This window comes from Haliotis asinina, chromosome 12 (assembly GCF_037392515.1).
Source record: "Haliotis asinina isolate JCU_RB_2024 chromosome 12, JCU_Hal_asi_v2, whole genome shotgun sequence".
NCBI lineage: Eukaryota > Metazoa > Mollusca > Gastropoda > Lepetellida > Haliotidae > Haliotis > Haliotis asinina.
Window position 1 is genome coordinate 44198569 of NC_090291.1, and position 21274 is coordinate 44219842.

Here is a 21274-nt window from a genome sequence, read left to right on the forward strand (position 1 = left end):
TGGTTGACGTAGTTGGTTCCCAGTTGTGTAGGTCGATGCACATATTGGTGATCACAGGATTGTCTGGCTCGAGATCGTCGGCACATAGCTGAAATATTGATGACTGTGACGTAAATCCAGAAACACGTTTTATGCTCACTGATCTGCTCAATGATACAGCCTGGCTCCCTGGGTCTGATGCGCCTGCGCTAACGCTCCGACATCAGTGTCGGAGCGTTAGCGCAGGCGCATCAGACCCAGGGAACCAGGCTGCTCAATGATATATCTCAACTAACTATGCTGAGTCGACAACCAGCTTCATGTGACCCAAAGAAGTCGTGGTGGTTGACTTTGTGTGCTGGCGATTAGGTACTTGACTCTGGGGGCGTGGGTTCGAATCCCGGATGAGACGCAACTCAAACGAAAGCACCAGAATATGGTAAAGTATAATCCCAAATATAACATTTGTACATCTGACATCTCTCTAACTGACATTGTGTGTTTATGTCCTGCTTCATGGTTACAGGGTCATGATAATCTAAACAAATAATCTCTATGATAGTATTTTACTCAACTGTAGTTGTATTTTTTCGTTTTGCTTTGTTTTGATTTTAGTTGAGGACATTTCGTTACTCCTACGACACATGAAGGTGCTGGGTAGAAAGGGCCTTCACCATAAAACCCATGTATGTCATAAAAGGCGACTAACGGGATCATGCGCTTGATCACAGGATTGTCAGGTCCAGACTCGATTATTTACAGACCGCCGCTATGGAGCTGGAATATTACTGAGTGCGGCGTCAAACTAAACTCACTCGATCACTCATTACTGTTATATCGATACATCACCAAACCGTCAGCAGACAGACAGCGATCAAACCCCCTCAGCCACTATATGGCTTCTACAAACACAAAAGTCCGACAGCTGGTAGTCTAGAACACGAGTACGTACCCTTCTATCATGTGTAAACTGTCGCGTATATATCCCATGACCGGAAGCTGTGAGTACTTAATACCAATCAGAAACGGACTATTCGGTCTACTGCAAATTAAACACCATTTAATTCTGATGAAGCATTACATTACATCAATCCTGATATGTACCAGGCATAATGGCGTGTACATCGATGCAGCATTTACCATATGGGTGAGATGAGGTGAGGTAGGTGAAATGAGGTGAGGTGAAGTGAAATGAGGTGAGTGAAGTGAAATGGTATATGACAGTCAAAGTAAAGTTAGTCTCAGTGTTATTCGTTATACTCCACCACAAACCCTAGTAAAAGGTCGCGTCAGTTAACCTTTGGGCAACCTATGACCGTGCAATCAAATGCGAGACGGTTAAATGGAATTAACCAATCAGACAACGGCTACTACTGAGGGATCGGAGGGACTTACGAAATATTAAGGTCACTGACACAGATCTCCCCACAAACAAAAATTCGCATATAACACAGTTAATTGACCTGCAGTATATACGCGTTGGGTTTTCCGTTGACATGGTTACAATTAGCTAATATTTCCGCAAGATGACATCCTTGAATATTGACAACAATACTATTTTCAGCGACTGTTGTCATGGCTGTACGTACGCCGTGTGCATCACCCTGAAGCGATCGCACGCTAAATAGCATTCGGAATCGTTCGGGTACGAACCTTTTCGAAATAAAAAGTTCAAAAGGTATGTGCGAATGTCCAGTTTCGCGATTTGGTAAGCTATGTTCTGATTGGTCAATCTCAAAGGTTACCTGCTTATACTTATAAATGATTTATGTATTGTACCCCCCAGAGTATACGTGATCTTCAAGCTGGTTTTATAGTGCCAGCTTGTTAAGAATGAATACCCCACACAGACACATTATACTGACTCCGAGCTGACCAATCCTTGTACCCATTAATGCCCAGCCCCAGGCAGGGACCAACGAGTACCATATTGCAACGTCTTTTGGTATGACGAGGCCAGGAATTGAATCCACGGTTATATCCCAAAACTTCCACATCCCAATACAACCACAAAATGTTAAAACAACAACTACCCATCTCCCCTTGTTGGATAATAGGTTAGTTCATTAAGCTCATTAAGTGCACAGAAGTGAAACGTGAGATCCGTGGATCAGGAAGTGTGTTGAACTGAAACATAGGGTATAATGAAGGTAGAGCAGAGTAGAGTAGGCTTTTGGGGAAGGAAGGAACAGGTAATTGGTAATCCAAAATACATATAAATATGCATCATTTCAAGATGTTCAAAATACTTCACTTCACTTCATTATTATGGCGGGGTTAGTTAAAGATCCATGTGAATGGCTATTTGTACAATAGGCATGTTCTAAGACAGTCATGCACACATTGGAAATGTTCAAATACAAAGTGTAAGGCAAGATGTACAACTGTAGGCGAGTTTGTTAGAAATTCCGCCGAACATACCCATCCTGCAGAAGATGCCAGCAAAGTCAGATTCATCAGCAACATGAGGAAGAGAGCCCGAGAGGAGATCACTAAGATGCACACTTTGTATGATGATGAAGTGGCCCAGCAAGATGAAGAAGTCGTCCATCACCTGCCTTCCTTCCAGTCGATGCACACTGCCCTCTACAGACACAGAAGAAAGACTTTACCCGTTCTTCCACAGACCAGGAGTGAAGCTAACCTTGAAGGAAGGTTTACTGAGACACTAGATGGTAAACCCTTTCTGCTCTTCATTGATGGTGACGAAGACAAGATTCTTGCCTTTTCCACACTACAGCAGCTCGAGGTCCTTGAGGCTGTTGAGACATTGTACATGGACAGTACATTTACAGCTTGCCCTGGGAACGAGTGTACATTATACATGCAAGGTCTGGGTCACTGCCATTTCCTCTTGTGTTTCCTCTTCTGCCTGATCGCCGCCGAGAGACCGACGCAAGACTCTTCAGGTGCATCAAGACAGAAGTACAATAGAGACTGAACCGACCACTTACTCCGACAACAATACTGAGTGGCTTTGAACTTGCAGCGATACATGCAGCAGCAGTTTCCTGGAGCCGATACCAAGGGTGTTTTTTCCACTGTGCTCAAGCTCTTCGGAGGAAAACACAACAGTTGGGTTTGGCTGTGGCATACAAGGAAGACCCTGAGATGTTGAGACTTTCAAATGACTTCAAATGACTTTAAATGACTTTCAAATGTGATATGTTGTATATACATGAATATACATACTGATCTGATCAATGTATTTTTATTTAAAAGCAGAATTAATAATAAAAAAACTACATGACTGTGTGTTTGTATTTCTTACTGACAGATGGGTTAATCCATTTAAGCAGGGGTAATTAGTATGCTAGAGTGTGTGCACTCAACCAGAAAAGTTGTTGTTATAAGCTGTGGAAGTTTTGGGATGTGGAAGTTTTGGGAGGATACCGAATCCACGACATTCTGCTCTCCAGGCGGACGTTTTATCTACTACACCAAGGAGGCGGTGACATCAGATGAATAATTTGGAGTACTTTACATTCATACTTGGAGTACTTGCCCTGCATACTTGAAGTACACGTAGTACTGACAAGCACAATAAAGTGAGACAATAAAAGGCAAGCAAATGATTCAGTTAAATCAGCATTAACGTCGATGGTGATACAACGAAACATACACAAAGGGCAGGGGACGAGAAATGAGCTTCATACATTGTACCCATGTGGAGAATCGAGCGAACGCTTTCACGACTACACCGCCGCCCACGACTACACCGCCGCCCACGACTACACCGCCGCCCACGAATGCTCATCGCATGTGATACCAATGTCCTACAGATCGCCATCGAATACCCATTTCTGTTTCACCATCAAACCTGGATGTAAACTTTCTTTAGCCAAGCACCGTATGCATGTTTCTCTAGGAAACTGATAAAGACGTGGTGCATATGCAGTGGGGATATCATGTATATTGTAAAATAACCTGTACATAAGCGAGACATGTAAGCTGTTTTCAGTTGTTTTAAGCTGTTGGCCTTTTTGTGATGATGAAAGAACATCGCCAATGACCGCTACAAAAATTCATATTGTGTCTGAAAGGTTGGGCCAAAACTATTTTTGGATCATCAACACATGTAAGCACCTGTACTGGGATGCACATCCACTTGAGTCGGAATGTTAAATGTTAACACCTTACGAGTAATACCGGCGTCGTATCCGGAAAATGGTGAGAGGAGTTCCAGGTTGAGCCTCCTTCAGACCAGAGGCCTACTGCGGTGCAGGGACAAGCTGCTTCTTTTTGTGGACGTGCACCACATGCATCAAGATGCTGGTACAGGCAGGCAGGATTATGATGAGTTACACAGTGTTTCCTTCAGGACAGAGTCCTGCTGCTGTGCAGGGACAAGCTGTTTCTTCTTATGGACGTGCATCACATACATCAAGATGTTGGCACAGTCAGGCAGGATGATGATGATAGCTGTTGTAACAAGCAGTATGATGGCAACGCCTCCCCCCACGCTCCTGGCAGACGGGCGCTCATCTTCAGCGCTGGACTTCTTCCTACGATACGATGAGAGGTTCTTCTTGTCCAGGGTGAGGTCACTGACCATGTCGTCTGTTCGCTTCTTTCTTTCTGCAATCGTGAACGTCTGCACCACCACACACACTACGTAGACTTGCCTCCCAAGGGAGGTAACTGTCGATATAGGGGCAGATCTGTGGTTGGTTAGAGCTGCTTCGAGACGAGACAGGAAAGTGTCGAGAGAAGGCGAGAGGGCTCCTAAGGCTCCTCCGGTCACGTTTCTTAAAAGTGCAGCCGTTGAAGTTGTTGAAGGAACGGGGATATGTGTTGGAGTCACAGTCTTACTTGCAGTAGTAGTTGCATTTGGAGGTATAGCTGTACTTGCAGATGTAGCGACAGTCGTCACTGCTGCTGATTCAGAAGTTGAGGCTGTAGACGTACTGGCAGTCGTCACTGCAGATAATTCTGTAGTTGCTGTCAATGTTGTAATGGCAGTCGTGGTTGACGTCTCTGTATGAGTAGATTCCACCCCTGCCGTTAACGATGTGCTTGACTGTGTTGGATCGGTTTCTGTTGTAGTGGATGTTGTTGTTGTTATAGATGTTGTTGCTGGTGGCGCCGTTGTAGTTGCCTCCGTTGCTGCTGCTGCTGCTACTGTTGATGTTGTTACTGTTGATACACAGGCAGAAACAGGAGCATTTGATTCAACAATCGTTTCCTTTGTCCCCGTGATATCTGAAACTATTACAGACAGAGACTTACCTAAGCACGTGCTACGACTGTAGGTGAGACAGGAACAGATGATCACATGCTACAATTGTCTCAGTAAAGATCACGAGCTCCTTGTGAGACCGGAACAGGTGATCATATGCTAAAACGAAATCAGTAACTGATCATAAAATTTTGTATGGATACCTTCACCAAAGAGGCAGACTAACGAAGAAAGTCAGTCCCGAATGTACAACATGGTGTATCAGATGGCCTTCAGTGATTATGAGCAAGGTCTTCACACGAATTACTTAGTATACATTCTAGCTTTTTATAAATGTATTTTATAATGTCTTTATGGAAGGGGGTCAACTTACACTCAAAACAGTGTCTGGCGGCAGAGTCAGTATCCTTAAGAGAAACCTGGGACTCACAGACGTATGGACTTGTAGAGAAGATTAGCGTGCATTTGCCACTCTTGTCACGCTCGAAAGCCCAGCACAGGTCGGATCCATTTTTGTCCATGCTGCAGCGATCCCTACATTCGCCATGGCTGAACTGTCCCTCTAAAATAACTCTTCTTCCTTTTGTTTCACAAATTTTGTCTTTGAAGCTGGTGTAGGAACAATCACCTGTAAATTACAGAAAATCGTTCAAGTCTTAGTTTGGTTGATATTTAACAAAGCAGTCGGCAATATTACAGCTATATGCGGAATCAAATAATCGCGTGTGCACAAGACAATCCAGCGATCAACACCATCAGTGTCCATAGCATTGGGATACGATGACATGTGTCTTCCCAGCGAGCCTGAACCTGCCTCGTCAGTCAACCTAAGTCGCATCTTCCGACAAGCAAGGGTTGCTGTAGGCCAGTCCTAAACCGGAACTTGAACCGGCAGTCTGAAGCAATGCAGGTCTCCGACAATATAATAAACCGGCATTCGAACCAATGATCATTGTTTTTGCGTGCGACTTGGCCACATTACATGACCTCTCTTTCATGATAAATATACGCATTCCGACACAGATTCGTACCGGAAGTGGCCATACCAAGACACGTTGTCACTCGTGTAGGGAATGTTACAGGAAGGACACTGATGACTTGTCGAATTCAAAAGCACGCCAATATTCATTCAAGGATTCCGTACTCACAGATGCAGTCATCAGAAATCCATTATGGCTGGTGCATGTGTTCAGTTTGCGTATCGGGTTCGATTCAATGACCGGAAAAGAATTCAGTAATAGACCACAATGAAACGGTTGTCACGCCAACGATTAAAACATTACCTATACATATGGAATTTGGAAATGAGCTAATATTTCACCGGAATAATTTACACAATTGTGAATTGTTCTAAAACAGGAGGGCTAGAGTGTATGCACAAAAGATCTTTTAACTTCTACAGCAGTAAAGTACCCACGCACACTTTACATTTGGTGTAGCTGGAATATTGTAAAATATTGCGTTAATATTCACATTATCACTGAACCTGTACCGTTAATTTTCTGGCAAACAAACACGAAGTTAGAGCTGCAGTTTCGTGTTCGTGTCATGAATGCTCTCCTGCCGGCAGTGATGCAGCTTGATGCTTCGGGGTTATTGGGCTCATCAGTCAACCACGGTACAGTCTCATTGACGGACTGACAGTCGGACCACTGGAACTCTCCCCCGGCCACTGACTTGACGTAATGAAGTCCAATCCACATGGGTCCATACCTGTAAGTAATGAAGCGTAAAACATGTTTGGAACTTCAAATGATGTTTAGTTTGTTAAGCATCGCAATCAGTAAGTAAAGTGCGTGTAGTCCATGCGTAGGCAGCTTGATGGGCGCAACAAAAAAGTAAAAGAGTGAGTTTAATTTTACGCCGCTTTTAGCAATATTCCAGCAATATCAAGGCAATGTTTCCAATGGCGAAAGACAATAATCCCGACCGCCTTAACTGTCTTGTAAAATAAATCTGTTCATAAAATGTTTTTTCTTTTCTTATGAGTAGGGGTTGATGGGGTAGCCTCGCGGTTAAAGCGCCGCTCGTCACGCCGAAACCCGGGGTTCGGTTCCCCACAGGGGTACAATGTTTGAAGCCCTCGTGTTTCCCTGTTGTGATACTGCTGAAATATTGCCAAGAGCACCGTACTACTATCCAGATTCTGTAGATCGATGCTTATGCTATTGAACACTGGATTGTTTGGTCCAGACTCGAATATTTACAGATCGCCGCCATGTTGCTGGAATATAGCGGAGTGCGGCGTAAAACTTTACTCACTCACTCAGGCACGCGATAAATGCTAACCTGCTCATGTATTCATTACAGTTCCGACTGCGTCGTAAACAAACAAAACTCACTCACTCACTCACTCACTTACTTTACGGCAAATGGAGAAGGAGGTAAAACATACCTCTTCCTATTTTGACTTACATTGCAGACGCTTCGGGTGTTGAAAAGAAATGTTCGAGGGCTTTGTTCCTGACACTGTCTTTAATATCAACGAGGTCACTTTGGGAATGTTCCTGGCAAGTGGCCCATGCAGTGCCCCATGACACGGTATTGAAACTGTACCGTAATTCGTAATTCACGTAGTTGGGGGTCACGTTGCCGTACACTGAAAAACATCGTTTCTATAAAAGAAATAATACGCATGCGCACATCTGCTTTGGCCACCCCACGGCCATTTCCTATCACTCGCTCCTTTACGTAACATTCAAGAACAACGACTCGTGCCCGTCTCGAAAGATTTTATATTGGCGTAGGAACATCAGAACTACTTCCAACAGGAACGATAACTCCTGGTACTCACACTCATACATTGTATTGCTGTTTCTGTTTTTGCTTATTTTTTTAAGAAAAAAATTAAACCTCCTCGATACAACTAAAATGAAAAAAACATATTTGTTAAAGACATACTCTGACGTAATTACTACCAGACGTTCACCCTATATTTTCAATTACAGTTTGGAAAAGTGTTTAGTAATCACAAATGGGACTTAATTTAATGAATATGCAAGTAAAATTTATTTAAAACAACCCAAGCTACATTAAATCTCAATGCAGAAACTCAAAAGTAACTTTAAAAGTATTTCTTAAACTGACCATCCGAGGAACCATACTGAAGCGATATTTTCATCCATTTCACGTGTAGAATGATTTTACAGGGTATAATATAATATCATATCAACTCACCAAAGTCTTGGTTTTAGAGTGAGAAACAGTTATACGGAATGCTACACAACGAGCGGTCCGGCACACACACACACACACGCGCGCGCACACGCACACGCACACACACACACACACGCACACACACACACACACACATTCAAGCACTTTGCGACCACCAACTTAGAACTTTCTCGCAGGCACAGCTAGTCAAGAGAGGTAACCCTAGAGCACTACCTTACGGCCTGCCGTTAAAATACTAATAGCACTGAGCATTTATGATACGAAACGTGACCCATAATAACTGTCACTCAAGACTCTAAACACAGTGGCTGTAATTATTATCACTTAATCAATAATACAATTTACAGATAGTACGAGAAATATGCCACTTTTGACAGCTGAATAGAGAGAAAGAGCCATCGGGATGGTGTAGATGGGGTCGACATACAATACTGTTGCCAGTCGCATTCAGCACTACAGCCAGACTGGGGTCACTGTAGACAGACCAAGAAGTGGACGTCCACGCATCACAACGACAGCTGAAGACAAGCACCTCCGTCATTAAGGAAGGAGGGGAATGTTTCTTTTGGCGTTCAGTATATAGCAGGAGTGTTAAAAATGTTGATCGTTAAAGCTGCGTTTCGTGTGGAAGTGAAACAACATATTGTAGTAATGTTAGTGTTTTCTGTAAATTCAGAAATAACTCATTTTATCGGAACCACAACACGTACTATAACGTGTAGAATCCTGGAAAAGACTGTTGTTTTGTATCTTTGTCCCATTAAATATATGCAGAACGGTCCCGATACAACACTTTGGGTGATTTTGGCAGTCATTAGTGATTTATTTTGTTGTTGTTGTTGTTGTCGTCGTCGTCGTCTTCGTTGTTCGTGGTTCATGGTGCTGTCGTTGTTTGGGCGATAACACGAAAGTCCCACACAATAAGTCTCTTCTAGGATTCCCTGATACTGTAAAATCGTATAAGGATCGAATGACTCGAGTATCGCACTATATTCATGACCATGAAGATCCGGGTTGTTGCTCATGCTGTCAATCACTGGATTCTTTTTAAAAAGAATTTCTGGTTTGAATATTTGAATAATCGTATTGTTTAGATATTTAAACAAATACTTTCGACATACCATTGTTTTTTTATGTGAAACTTAATCCCTAAAAGCGCACCACTTACGCCTGAATCCAGTCACCTACCTGAAAGTATTGATACGGACAGCATAACCAGGCTCACGACAATCATCTGGAAATGGTAAACGGGGAAGGGTTGATATCAGTTATTCATTGTGAATATTCTACAATCTTCTACATTTTTTCAAATACAATATGACATTATATTTGCCTAGCTACAGATGATACTCGTATGGTAAAGAGAATGTCGGCGCATTGTGACCTTAGCGGATACAGAACGTCAACAAAATAAGGTTTCTATTCTAAATCACTTGATGAGAAACACATATTAAACGAGAAATATCTGTTGTATTTATGCATATTTTTCCAGATATATTACCTTACTCATAAAACAAAGTAACTTCTTTGTGGTAAACCAAACTTCTACAGAATGATTGCCATCATGAATTATTATCTCCAGACAACAGAAGCTGATTTCATTTGCATGATAAGTCGAATTTATATGTTTTATCCCTCAAGGTCTGAGTAAATAAATAAATTGATAAATATTATGAAAGTAAGATAATCAAACTTCTTTATTTTATACTGAGGGAAAAAATAAGGGACCACATGAAAGGACAAGTGTTCCTTTATTTTTTTTCCCAGGTTTGCAAGCCATGCTTGCCAAAAATGGCCACTATGCTTATCGTAAGAGGCCACTAACGGGATAGGGTGGTCAGGCTCGCTGACTTGGTATACATATTGTTATATGTAACAAGTAATTGATATTATCTCATTACTATACTCTCCATATTCTTTCTTAGATTAACCTTGTATACTGTCAGATGGTTATAATTTTATTGTTCATACAAATTTTACACGCATAGTCTGGAGAATTGGTAATTCTTTAACTTTCCTGTACCTGTACTTGTCTATTTGTAGTGTTGATAATGTTTATCTGTCAATACAGATAACACTCGATTCGCATCTCTCTTTAACGTATTCCTATAATCCCTCACTCGAATTTCTATGTTGTTTGTTAAAGTATGTTGCACCACAAAGTATGTGTCTTAAGTGTTTATAATAATATCTTGTCGATGATTACAACCACATCAACGTATTCTCTTAACGTGGTGTGGGTCGCTCGCAAGCTTAAGCCCAGTACACACGGGTTAATGCGTCGTTTGTACCTTGTATCGTACTTTGTCTTCACAAGTTTCTTACTTGGCTACATACCTCCATGGAGCATACTATCCAATTCAGGTCGTTGTCATCCATATTACCATGTCTCTAGAACTTCACTACTGTTTACATTCGCTTTGTGTCACAGAGGTTGGTTGTGGTTTAACACTTTTTCTCAAGTGTTGCAGCTCCATAACCGATCAACGTTCAGTTGGGACAGAAGTTACACACGTCCCCTACTGTCATCGGACCCCCGCCAACATCGATCATCTGACTCCACACTTCAGTGCGCTCACGTCACAGCCAATGCACACGCCAGGCGACTTAACACACTACGTTGTCTATCATCGCCTAGCATCGCAGATGACATTGTTCTGCCACCCATCCATGGCACGATCGTTCAACTTGATCTGCTGCTCGTCGGGTAAACAACATGTTTGTCCAGGCCAATCTACTGATGTGCGGACATTTTTCAACTTCTCACGAGGTTGTCTAACAAGATCATCCTGTTGGATCTTACCACGCTGTGTGTTTCATACCTAACTCTTCGCTGTGTGTACAATCTAACATTCGTTGTGGAGTTCGGTAACAGTGCCGGGCAGTTTATGCTGAACTTTTCCTGCCCAAACTAGTGACAGTAAATTCGTTTGGGGACCGATGACCAGTGAACTTTGTGACATTTGAGCTTGATCAGAACATGTCTGCTCATACACAGTGACATTTAATCGTCGTTATTATTTTTTTAACTTTATCGGAATAGGACTTGTGCTGTTGTGTACATGCTTTTGGTGCTCGTTCGAAGTAACACAGGAGCCATTCTCTTTCGCTCGTCAGTTAGGTACCTTTGGCATACTGGTCGCTTTTGCGCTTCATATTAAAATTTCGTCAGAAAGATTCCACATTTACTCTTCGATTTACGTGCTCCTGTATTGCTTCGTCTCTATGTTCTGTTATGTCTCCTTACATCCCTTCCATGTTCTCATGTTCACTTATTCCGAGCTGTGGGCAGCTCTTGTCCACAGGCGGAGGATGTTATAAGGTGAAAATTGCAATCGTATACAAGAAACGATTTATACATCTATCACTGAGATTTGCGGTTAGTTCGGCATAGCACCAATGCTATTACTATTGGGTAATATATTAAGGGATAGAAAAAGGAAATAAATGTCGAACAACTGAACAGAACAGATTCGTCAAGTAGCAATTAAATCTGAGTCACTGATTAGAATTAAGGGAGATTTCCAATCACGAGGTACGACATGAGACCAGGGAATGATGTAACTTCTAACGAATCAGAGAGATTGTAGAGGGTCATGTGACAAGGGTGGAGCAGGCTCGAACACCTTAAAAAGATACCGTCAGCACTAAAAAGGTGCGAGGTGCGGTGCGGGTTGAAGAGACAGTAGAACGCTCACATCCCGAGAGCTTGCCCTACCCTGTCCAGGCCAAGATCAATTGTTATGAAGAGAGGGATCGAGTAAACCGATGTGAGTATAGAAACTTGTGTTGAGTTATTCATTGTATGCCTCAGTGCCAGTACACGAATGATATGCGCTAGTTAGGAATCCCGGTCGTCAGACCAGTTATTCCTAGATGTACCCCCCCGGACAGACCAAGCGAGTATGCCACCAGAGCTGGCAGCACCCCCAATAAGGCAGAACGGTCGTCGTAACAGGTAACTGGTAAGAGGGTTTACTAACACCCAAAACCCAGTTACGACAATATGTCATCACTTCCCAAATGCTCAGATCGATGCTCATGCTATTTATCACTGGATTGTCTGGTCCAGATTTGATTATTTACAGGCCGCCGCCATATTGCTGGAATATTGCAGAGAGTGGCGTAAAACTAAACTCACTATAAACCATACTCACTCACTCATATCAAATGTGTTTCATAGGCATCTCGCACAGTGACTAAACAGTACATGCAACCCGGTGTTCATTTCATTAGAGTAACCAGGTAATTATTAAATTTAATTCACCAGTAGAGATGATATAATTTACCCTCGAGAGACGTCAGAAGTGTCACGTGATCAATTATAGATCTGGTGGAACTACTGTTTCTTACGCTGAGTTCAATGGGGACGTTCTTGTGAGTGATCTAATTCTCTCGCTTACCTATAACAAGGCTCATTAAAATATTGTTTTTAGAATCCATGTCGAAATAACGCTCAATAGCATTTAACTTGTAAGGAAAACAGTATTTATCTTAAAATTGAATTGCATAATATTCTATGATAACTTTGCACACGACATGCTTTTTACGCGGTTTGAATTTCGAAGGGAACTTGTACTTCATGGCTAAAAGAGGTCATATGGTACATTAGAATCAAAATCTTCAGATACATATAATACTCAAGATGTTTATACACAACAATAAATAGTCTCTCAGTCCCAAACCAAAACCCTACTCAGTCAATGCCTAACCAGCAGACACACATGCCAGCTATTAGAATGATCTCCCTTTATCAAATGTTGTCTGACGTAACACGATTATCGTCTGCTTGCGAAGGTGCACACTACCAGTATGAAGTGATATCGAAAAGCTAATGTGAAAAGACTTTGGAGAGCTGAAGGTTGCTGTTTTTATCCCGTGACCGCGTCATGGCAAGACAAGAAGTAGTGCTTGCTTGCCATCTCTGGTAATACCCTTTAAAGTGGCCACAACCACGGCCTAGTGGGTAGAGTGTCTGCCTGGAGGGTTTGCGGGTTCCATTCCATTGCAGTGTCATAACAATACGTTAAAATATAGTACTTGCTCTTACTCGAACTTGTGATCTACACATATTAAAAACATTTGCACTGTCACAAGAACGTTTTTGCGTAGGGCCTTACACCATTCCGTTTTAGTCACGGCTTTTCATGACTTGCTATCTTTTACTCCATGATGTGTGGTGTTCAGACGAGCATATCATGACTTTCTAGTGCCACGTGTCACACACGCATGCAAAGGCTAGTCAATGTTTTGGATGCATAAACGTTTCAAAATGCCCTCATGTTTACCATAGAGATATTTTGAAAGTTTTGAAAGTTGCAAGCCTGATTAAACAACACCGTAGGAAAAGTCGTTTGGCGCTCTTGACAAAGCATTGCAGGAAGGACATTCTCCATTTTACCCGTAATGCTAGAGCTGGATATTATCCCCCTTCCTTATAATCCAGTGAGGATCTTTTTTTATCACTGATCTAAATATGGTAGAGATGAGGTTTCATTTGTCCTCTTGGGTTCAGGTTCAGGAGGGTAAATCAGGTGAGTGGCTACACGACGCTATCCCGACATCGTTATACCTTAATAAATCTTAAGTTGAATCCCCTCCATATTTCAATTTGCTAAGTCAAACAAACACAAATTCCGATTGAGTTGTGCACAGAAACTGTTTTCAGGGAGGAGGGTACCCACATGGCGTCCCCGACCTTTTGCCAAAAATGTTTTATCCCCTTATTTCATGTATACTGAACCACAAAAGAAACGTCGTTGTTCAAAACCAAATGCAAGTGTCTTTATAATGACTGTATCGATTTGTTACATGCTTTTAATTCCAGATTGATAATTATAACCAACATCAGTGTGTTTTCTCATGAAAAAACATATCGACCACACGCACCTTAAAAGGCACTCGTGGTAAAAGGTTCCGTATGACATTCGTGAAAATGAAAGTGTAAGTGCATATCGTGACAACCCTATCAATAAAGGCGAGTCCCAAACCCGCCCAAAACATTTTGCTGTGACACAACTGCCATGACATGACTTACGAGAGATCATCGAAGCCAAGTCTTGGACCGATTGCAAGTTGGTCATACTTGTAATCAATCTGTAGCAGTGTTATCAGGTCACTAACGGCATCCAAGACCGTCCACGCAGTGGGCGATCTTCAGTAACACCACAACCTCAAGACCAACAAATTGTGCACCAACCATCTGCAGGGTCGCTTCCTAGACAAAAGACCCATCAGTACCGATACAGTGTGTCGACGTTTGCGCGGAAGAAACCCCTGTTGACACGGGCCAAATCGTAGTCCTGTCCTCACCGCTCATCTCCACCCTAACAGACTACAGTGGGCAACTCTATCGAAATCGGCGTTATCGCCAATGGGGAACTGCTTTTGTCTCATGAAAGCCGATATTGTGTTCCGACAGTCGACTGCAGAGTAAGAGTATAGTGAAGGCGTGAAGAATGGTTGTGGTCAAAGCATCATGGTGTGGGGTCGAATCGGTCTGCACCAGATTGTTGGTACCGTGGTGTTCCAGAATCTCGTTCCATGATAACGAATTGACATGAGATGTGCTGGGTAAGTTGGCCAAGTCATTCACCCCACGTAGTACCACTTTTTGGACGTTACAGAAATCACATCTTCTAGCAGGACAACGCCTGTACCCACGCTGCCAGAGTAACATTGGACTTCCTAAGACAACGTGACATCCACACTCTACAATAGCCTGAATTCAGTCTTGGTTTGAATTCATTGGAACACCTTTGGGACGAAATTCAAAGGAGAAAGAATGCCCCCACCCACAACGCCCCCACCCCACCACCCCTCAAAGCTGACAACTGCAGCTGGACTCGATCAGTCAGTTTACAACAGTCAGTTTAGACCCAAGTGCCTATAGACTGAATCAACCGGCTACTTCATCAATACCCATGGCGACCATACACGATTCTTACTTTTGATTTTCTTAATAGAGCCATTCTCGGATATATGTTAACCATAAAGGTCAAGTTTGAACTCAGTCCTCCTGTTGATTCTTAATTTGTGTGAAATGAATTGTGTGATTTAAGAAACTGCCCTCGATGTGACGTTTCTTTTGTGGTTCAGTATAGATGTTATCTTTAAGGAAGTCCTATATTTCGCCTATATTTTCTCAATAACCATCGGATATATATTTGCTTTCATATATGACAAATTGTCGTGCCAGAGATATAATGGAGGATCAAGAAAAACGTTCCTTTAGATGGACAGAAAAATGAAATGGACACAAGACAAACGTTGATAGTATTCACGTGTGATTTAGTCACATTGCTTTCTCATACTTACCACACAATTTGGTAATATGCAGTAACTGATACATATAAATCAACTTCTAGAATGCCAATTAATGATTACTTTTCATCAAGACCAACCATGTTTAATTTAGAGATGTTTACGTAAAATAGTTGTGTTATCTGGGGCATTGCTGCTAGGCACAACTATAAACATTCAATATATAGACCTGTATGGAAAACAATTGTTTCTATTTCATCGTTTTCAACATCCAGCATTTACCGCGTGCATTTTCGGTAATGAAATAATTTAAGCACCAAATGACCTGATTAAATCTGTATTTAACTTTTTATCGTCAGCAGTATGGTTTCGTATATATTTTTAGTTCAAACTCTGTGCCCTTATTCTAGAGACGTTCGTAGCCTTAAGAATTTTTGAATTTTATCGTAGCCAATGTGTTAAGAATGGGGTTTCGTAGGGTTACGAACGTTTCAAGAATAGGTAGCGTCACGACATTCGCAAGCCTATGATAAACGACAGATTTACGACTTGTAACTGTACTAACGCTTTGTGGATGGGCCCCTGATCCTTTTAGCGATTCTTTACCTTAATACAGATGAGAGTGCCCCATCTCAGCCGTGTGGTAAAGAAGCTTGTTTAGTATAATCCATTAATGCTAAAACTGTCCAACTTCAATAGAATTATCCTTCTAGAAAATTTAGGAAACATCGAAAATATACTCTACCTTGTTTCATACTTCTAGAGATAACAACACGTTGCGTTGCCAGCATGTAGACATCTCACTGAGGATCTTTAGACTATTGCTCGTAAATTCATCAAAGGAAAACATAATCAAATTACTTAGAGATCAATATGGTGCTGAGCATAACAATGGGGTTTGGGTTAACAGAACAAGTGAATGTTTTTCGTCGTACAATCAATGAATAATTTAGAAACATCGATCTTGCACATTTAGCGTTCTACAGTTACTTAGTAAGATACTTCACCGATTAGCCACTTAACAGGTGGATGGAATTTAATATGCATGTACTTTGTTCTGCGTTGGGGACATTCTGTATTTCAGAAAACTTCATGATTTCATACTAGTATATGACCTCAACTGCAAGAGAAATACAAACTTATGCATTTTAAAATTTCAACGCTTATATCATACTCAACTCATGTAAAGCCCAAATTCAATCACTATGAAACGGTAATTGTTCATGTGACCGAGACCGTGAAGATCCGGTTTAGAATTAGATCCAGGAACCCATGCATGTCGTAAAAGGCGAACGTTGAACGTGACATCGTACCCCAACTGCGTAGATCGATGCTCATGCTGTTGATCACTGGTTTGTCTGGTCCAGGCTCGATTAGTTGCAGATGCCGTCATATAGCTGGAATGTTGCTGCGTGCGGCGTAAAACAACGACCAACAACCAACCACGTGAGTGAGTGAGTGAGTGAGTGAGTGAGTGAGTGTATAGGTTCGTGGTTGAAATTACTGTGTGGGTAGGTGAGTGTGGTATAACACACTGACCATTGTAGTCGTTCTGTAATATGACTGAACAGTGATGTCATTATCGGTGGACAGATTTCAATTTTTCCTTAAAAGGTGGGGTGGGCTAGTGGTTAACGCTTTCGCTTGTCACGCCGACGGCTGGGCTTCGATTCCCCACATGGGTACAATTTCTGAAGCCATTTCCCCAGCCGTGATATTGCTGGAATATTGCTAAAAAGCGGCGAGAAAACATACTCACGCACTCTAAAAAAAACCTTAGCACGCATAGCAATTTAAGGGACGCGGCGAATCTTGGATTCAAACCCACATCATAATTATCGGATACCGGTATGGGAGTCCTCACGAGAAATATTCCAAACCAGTCTACGCTCTTTGAAAAGGCGTCTATGCAGAAATATATTTTTTTAACATTGTGGAAGACTCTGAAAAGGTTTCATCAGTGTGTTCATCACTTTAAACCCGTGGGTATTAACGCAATTCTCACACAGTTCTTAGGATCAATTGCATCGATCTTTATTTATAATCAAAGGAGACGACCTTTCAGCGTATGACTGCACATGTCCCGTCGACAGTTACGCAACAGAGCATTTACTGATGAGGTTGATGTCGGGTCATTTGGTAGGTCATGAGAGAGAGTACATTTGTCTCGAATATCGAGATTCACATTTATTTGTTACACGTAATATCTACCTGAACATTCAGAACTTTTTAATACATGCTCTTAGTAGGGTGGGTATTGCAAAGAATAATCATATCGCGATATATTGGATGCGAAAGTATATATTGCGATAAAAAAAAACCTGCCCTAAATTAATGTTTTATCTTATATACCAAAAACACAAAATCACAATGGTTGATTAAGCTTTAATAGTAAAACTATTAATCGTCACAAAATAAAACACGTGGACTTTTTCAACTCAAAATGATGCCATACTGAAGCTTTTGCGTGGTACTGACGGGCACTACATCCAATTGTTTGTTGTAGGGGTTGCCATGCTACAACTTCCGGTGTGAGAAACGGAGGTATCCGAAGATTTCCGAATGTTACGATGTTTCCCGAATACATGTCAAGATACCGGTTTTCGATCAGTGTATCGCAATACCTATCGCTTTCATGTCTGACCCGGTAGATACCGGTAACTCTCTTATATTGCACAGCCCTGTGAGTTAGACGTGTAAAACTACAATGAGGTAAGCTAATTAGACCATAACACTATAAATTCCCCACCACATCTCTCTATATCTTGTGTAATTTTGTATTTAAAAAATTCTATGCAGAAAGTCATATGCACTGGCCTCTGGCAATGCGATTGAGTTCTAACAATATCTTTTCCTTGTGTATGATTTCGTAGAGGATGCATACAAATCGATCCAGAAACACTGAATTCGGTGAAGGCAGTGGTTAATTTGACGATTTCTACTTACATCACTTTATGTACACGCATCTGATTAGATCCAAGCAGAGATGACTGCAAGCATCATTATCAGCATTCTGCTTGTTAGGGCAAAACAATCAAGCGACAGATTAAAGGAATGAATATCCGAGTTCAATAATTTACCAGTTTTACAAATATACAATCCCTTTAGAAAGATGACAGCATTGTTCGTATGTCATTACCATGCTATTAAACAAGATTCTATATATTCCACATCACACCGTAGGACAATAAATGCTATATTGACCCATGTATGAGACATCTAATAAAGTAACGCACTAACTTCATATATATAACTGGGTGTGGCAAAAAAACCCGTATACTTGAAATATTAATGCTGGAGAACAAGGTTTCTGATATTCTGATGTTCGCTAGTATGTAAATAAGTATGTAAATAAAATAATCAAGAATGTTTCCACTGTCATAAGAACTTCCTGCTAAAAGCAGAGTCTATCATGCGTCGTAATCACGAACATGTGTACATGAATCACCATGAGCTAGTGCCTACTGGTGTTCGCGAATAGGTGGTCACTTTCTGAAGTTGCACCTGATTGCACGTTGACAAACCTATTTAAGGTATGAACATCTGTGTCTTGATATGTATCGGGCATATCCTCTTCACAGGTACGTAAAGTAAAACTTGTTATCCATAATGGTAAAATTATTCTACATCATGACTTTCCGACTTTTGCATTTAAGATTATCGATACTAGCTGATTGAGTCGAAGTCATATGACGTCACAGTACATATGAAGTTATCCATTGATGGCATTAGAAATGACATATCGTAGATCAGTGCCATAACTGACAGTCAGTTCACATACATTCTTGTCAGCGCTATTTCGTATCTTTGGATATTTGTTCTGGCGAATAATCGAGACTGGTTACACTATGGATTTTATATTTGATACACCTGCACGAGCAAGGCGTGATATAACTGTGATATAACTGATGTGATTATTCTTATAATTTCTATATCAATTATATAACTCCTGAGATATGGACACGCACACACACACGCGCACGCACGCACGAACGCACACATACGCACACGCACACGCACACGCACACGCACACGCACACGCACATATCCAGCCAGCCAGTGTCTTCGTACATTAACTATAATATTTCAGGGAGAAATTGTGCTTTATTACTTTATAATAAGTGAAGGTCCGTAACCCATGCTTGACATAAAAGGCGACTATGCTTGTCGTAAGAGGCGACTAACGGGATCGGGTGGTCAGGCTCGCTCACTTGGTTGACACATTTACAACCCGACTAAATGCGACACACCATCAGCATTCTCTCTGGGAAATTTCCCCTGGTCATCAAGTCATTTTTTAAATCTAATTTGCGTGTCCAGATTATGGAATTTTCTTCTTTTTGGTGCCAGTCTACCACGAACGTGGATTTGGAGAAGAACAGTCTTAGACTGCCCCTTCTTGACCATATTCACGAACTTGAAGATGTTTAGATTGTTGGCATCTACTTGTTTTAGTTTTGAGTGCCACCTTCCAAGTGGTTTGTGGTCCTTGAACTGATTGCTTGAAAGGGGTTCCTAACACCACATATATCCACATTGATCCACTGTTTAGTCTCTGAATCTCACTAGCATCTTTGATAGGCATTCTACAAGTTCAGTGTGTGAAGAATGAGGACTATGATTTATGGATATAATACCCTGTACCATTTGTTTAAATATATTTAATCCCCCGTATCATTTGCTTGGCAACGTCATTGGTATCTATGTCGAAACGTCCCACTCACTGAATAAAAGAAGTTGTATATCGATAAATTATAGTCCTAATTCATCTTCACTAGCATCTTCAAGTCAGCATTCTAAAGGGCATTCAACCAGATGTCGTCAATGTCACGTGGCATTCTAAATCTCTGACAACTATGAACTAGATTCTGTCAACGTTGGGAGTTACCATCAAACTGAACATTTGTTTGAACATTTGCCGTGTCCAATGACCAGTCTAGGAAATGCATATACATGGCAACACTGTCACCCACCACTAAAAATACTCTCTTATACCACAAACAAAAAGTATGGGAACGCCCTAAAATGTGATAGTCCTGTATAAACTTAAACATGGTGAGGTCATTTGTTCTGTAAGGTAAATGCAACAACTTGTGTGCTTAAGGGGCACTTTAAACATGTTAGAACATGCAGTGAAGCGATGGATTCAGTATTCACTGAGTTTGAGTAGAATAAAACATTGTCAAAAACAGCGAAAGACAAGGGTGCTGAAACAGAAGCACGATGTTTGGTGCAAACGATCAAACACAGCATCCTGGTGTATATGGAAGACAGACTTCCCATGCCTGTGGCAACTGGGCACTGGCAGTTGTGAATCGGTTCCGAAGGGCTTGGAGCACATATCGGTCATCTGCCCTTGATGTTTTACTGGGTCTTCCAGAGCGAAATCTGTCCTGTACTCTGCCAGTGGCCTAGAACCCGTCCCTCAGTCTGTGAATGATAGAGGGAGACACCTGAAAACGATGATCAACACTTCTTAAGGATTCACCCTCCTGTAAACCATGACATGGCCCTGCTTCTGTCGTGGACACGTAGCGGTCTGCGCAGTGGCATGGTGAACAAGTTGTGAGGCTTAAACAATGTCTGTAGCTTCTTTAAAGGACATGTTGCCTTTAGCTGCATGGGGAGTCTGCCTTCCACGGGCACCAGGCTGTTGTATTTGATCATTTGAATCCT

General features: G+C 41.6%; 1 protein-coding gene and 1 pseudogene across 1 annotated transcript; one reads left to right on the forward strand and one right to left on the reverse strand.

Annotated features, from left to right (window-relative positions):
• Nucleotides 1-2350: 2350 nt before the first annotated feature.
• LOC137257520 (uncharacterized) lies at nucleotides 2351-3120 on the forward strand (annotated as a pseudogene).
• Nucleotides 3121-3884: 764 nt separating this feature from the next.
• LOC137258528 (uncharacterized) lies at nucleotides 3885-16385 on the reverse strand. Its single transcript, XM_067796233.1, has 6 exons — nucleotides 16344-16385; nucleotides 9524-9569; nucleotides 7574-7757; nucleotides 6651-6871; nucleotides 5532-5786; nucleotides 3885-5187 (listed from the first exon to the last, which is right to left on the reverse strand). Exons 2-6 carry the CDS (start codon nucleotides 9567-9569, stop codon nucleotides 4271-4273), a joined length of 1623 nt encoding a protein of 540 aa, XP_067652334.1. The 5' UTR covers nucleotides 16344-16385; the 3' UTR covers nucleotides 3885-4270.
• Between the last annotated feature and the right edge of the window lie 4889 nt (nucleotides 16386-21274).

Excerpts from the sequence above, each read along its gene's own strand:
- LOC137258528 (XM_067796233.1), bottom strand. The coding sequence starts at position 9,569 with ATGATTGTCGTGAGCCTGGTTATGCTGTCCGTATCAATACTTTCAG. Across the intron at positions 5,787-6,650 it reads TGTTTGCCAGAAAATTAACG|GTGATTGTTCCTACACCAGC; the intron begins GTACAGGTTCAG and ends TGTAATTTACAG. Across the intron at positions 5,188-5,531 it reads CGCCAGACACTGTTTTGAGT|TTTCAGATATCACGGGGACA; the intron begins GTAAGTTGACCC and ends TGTCTGTAATAG.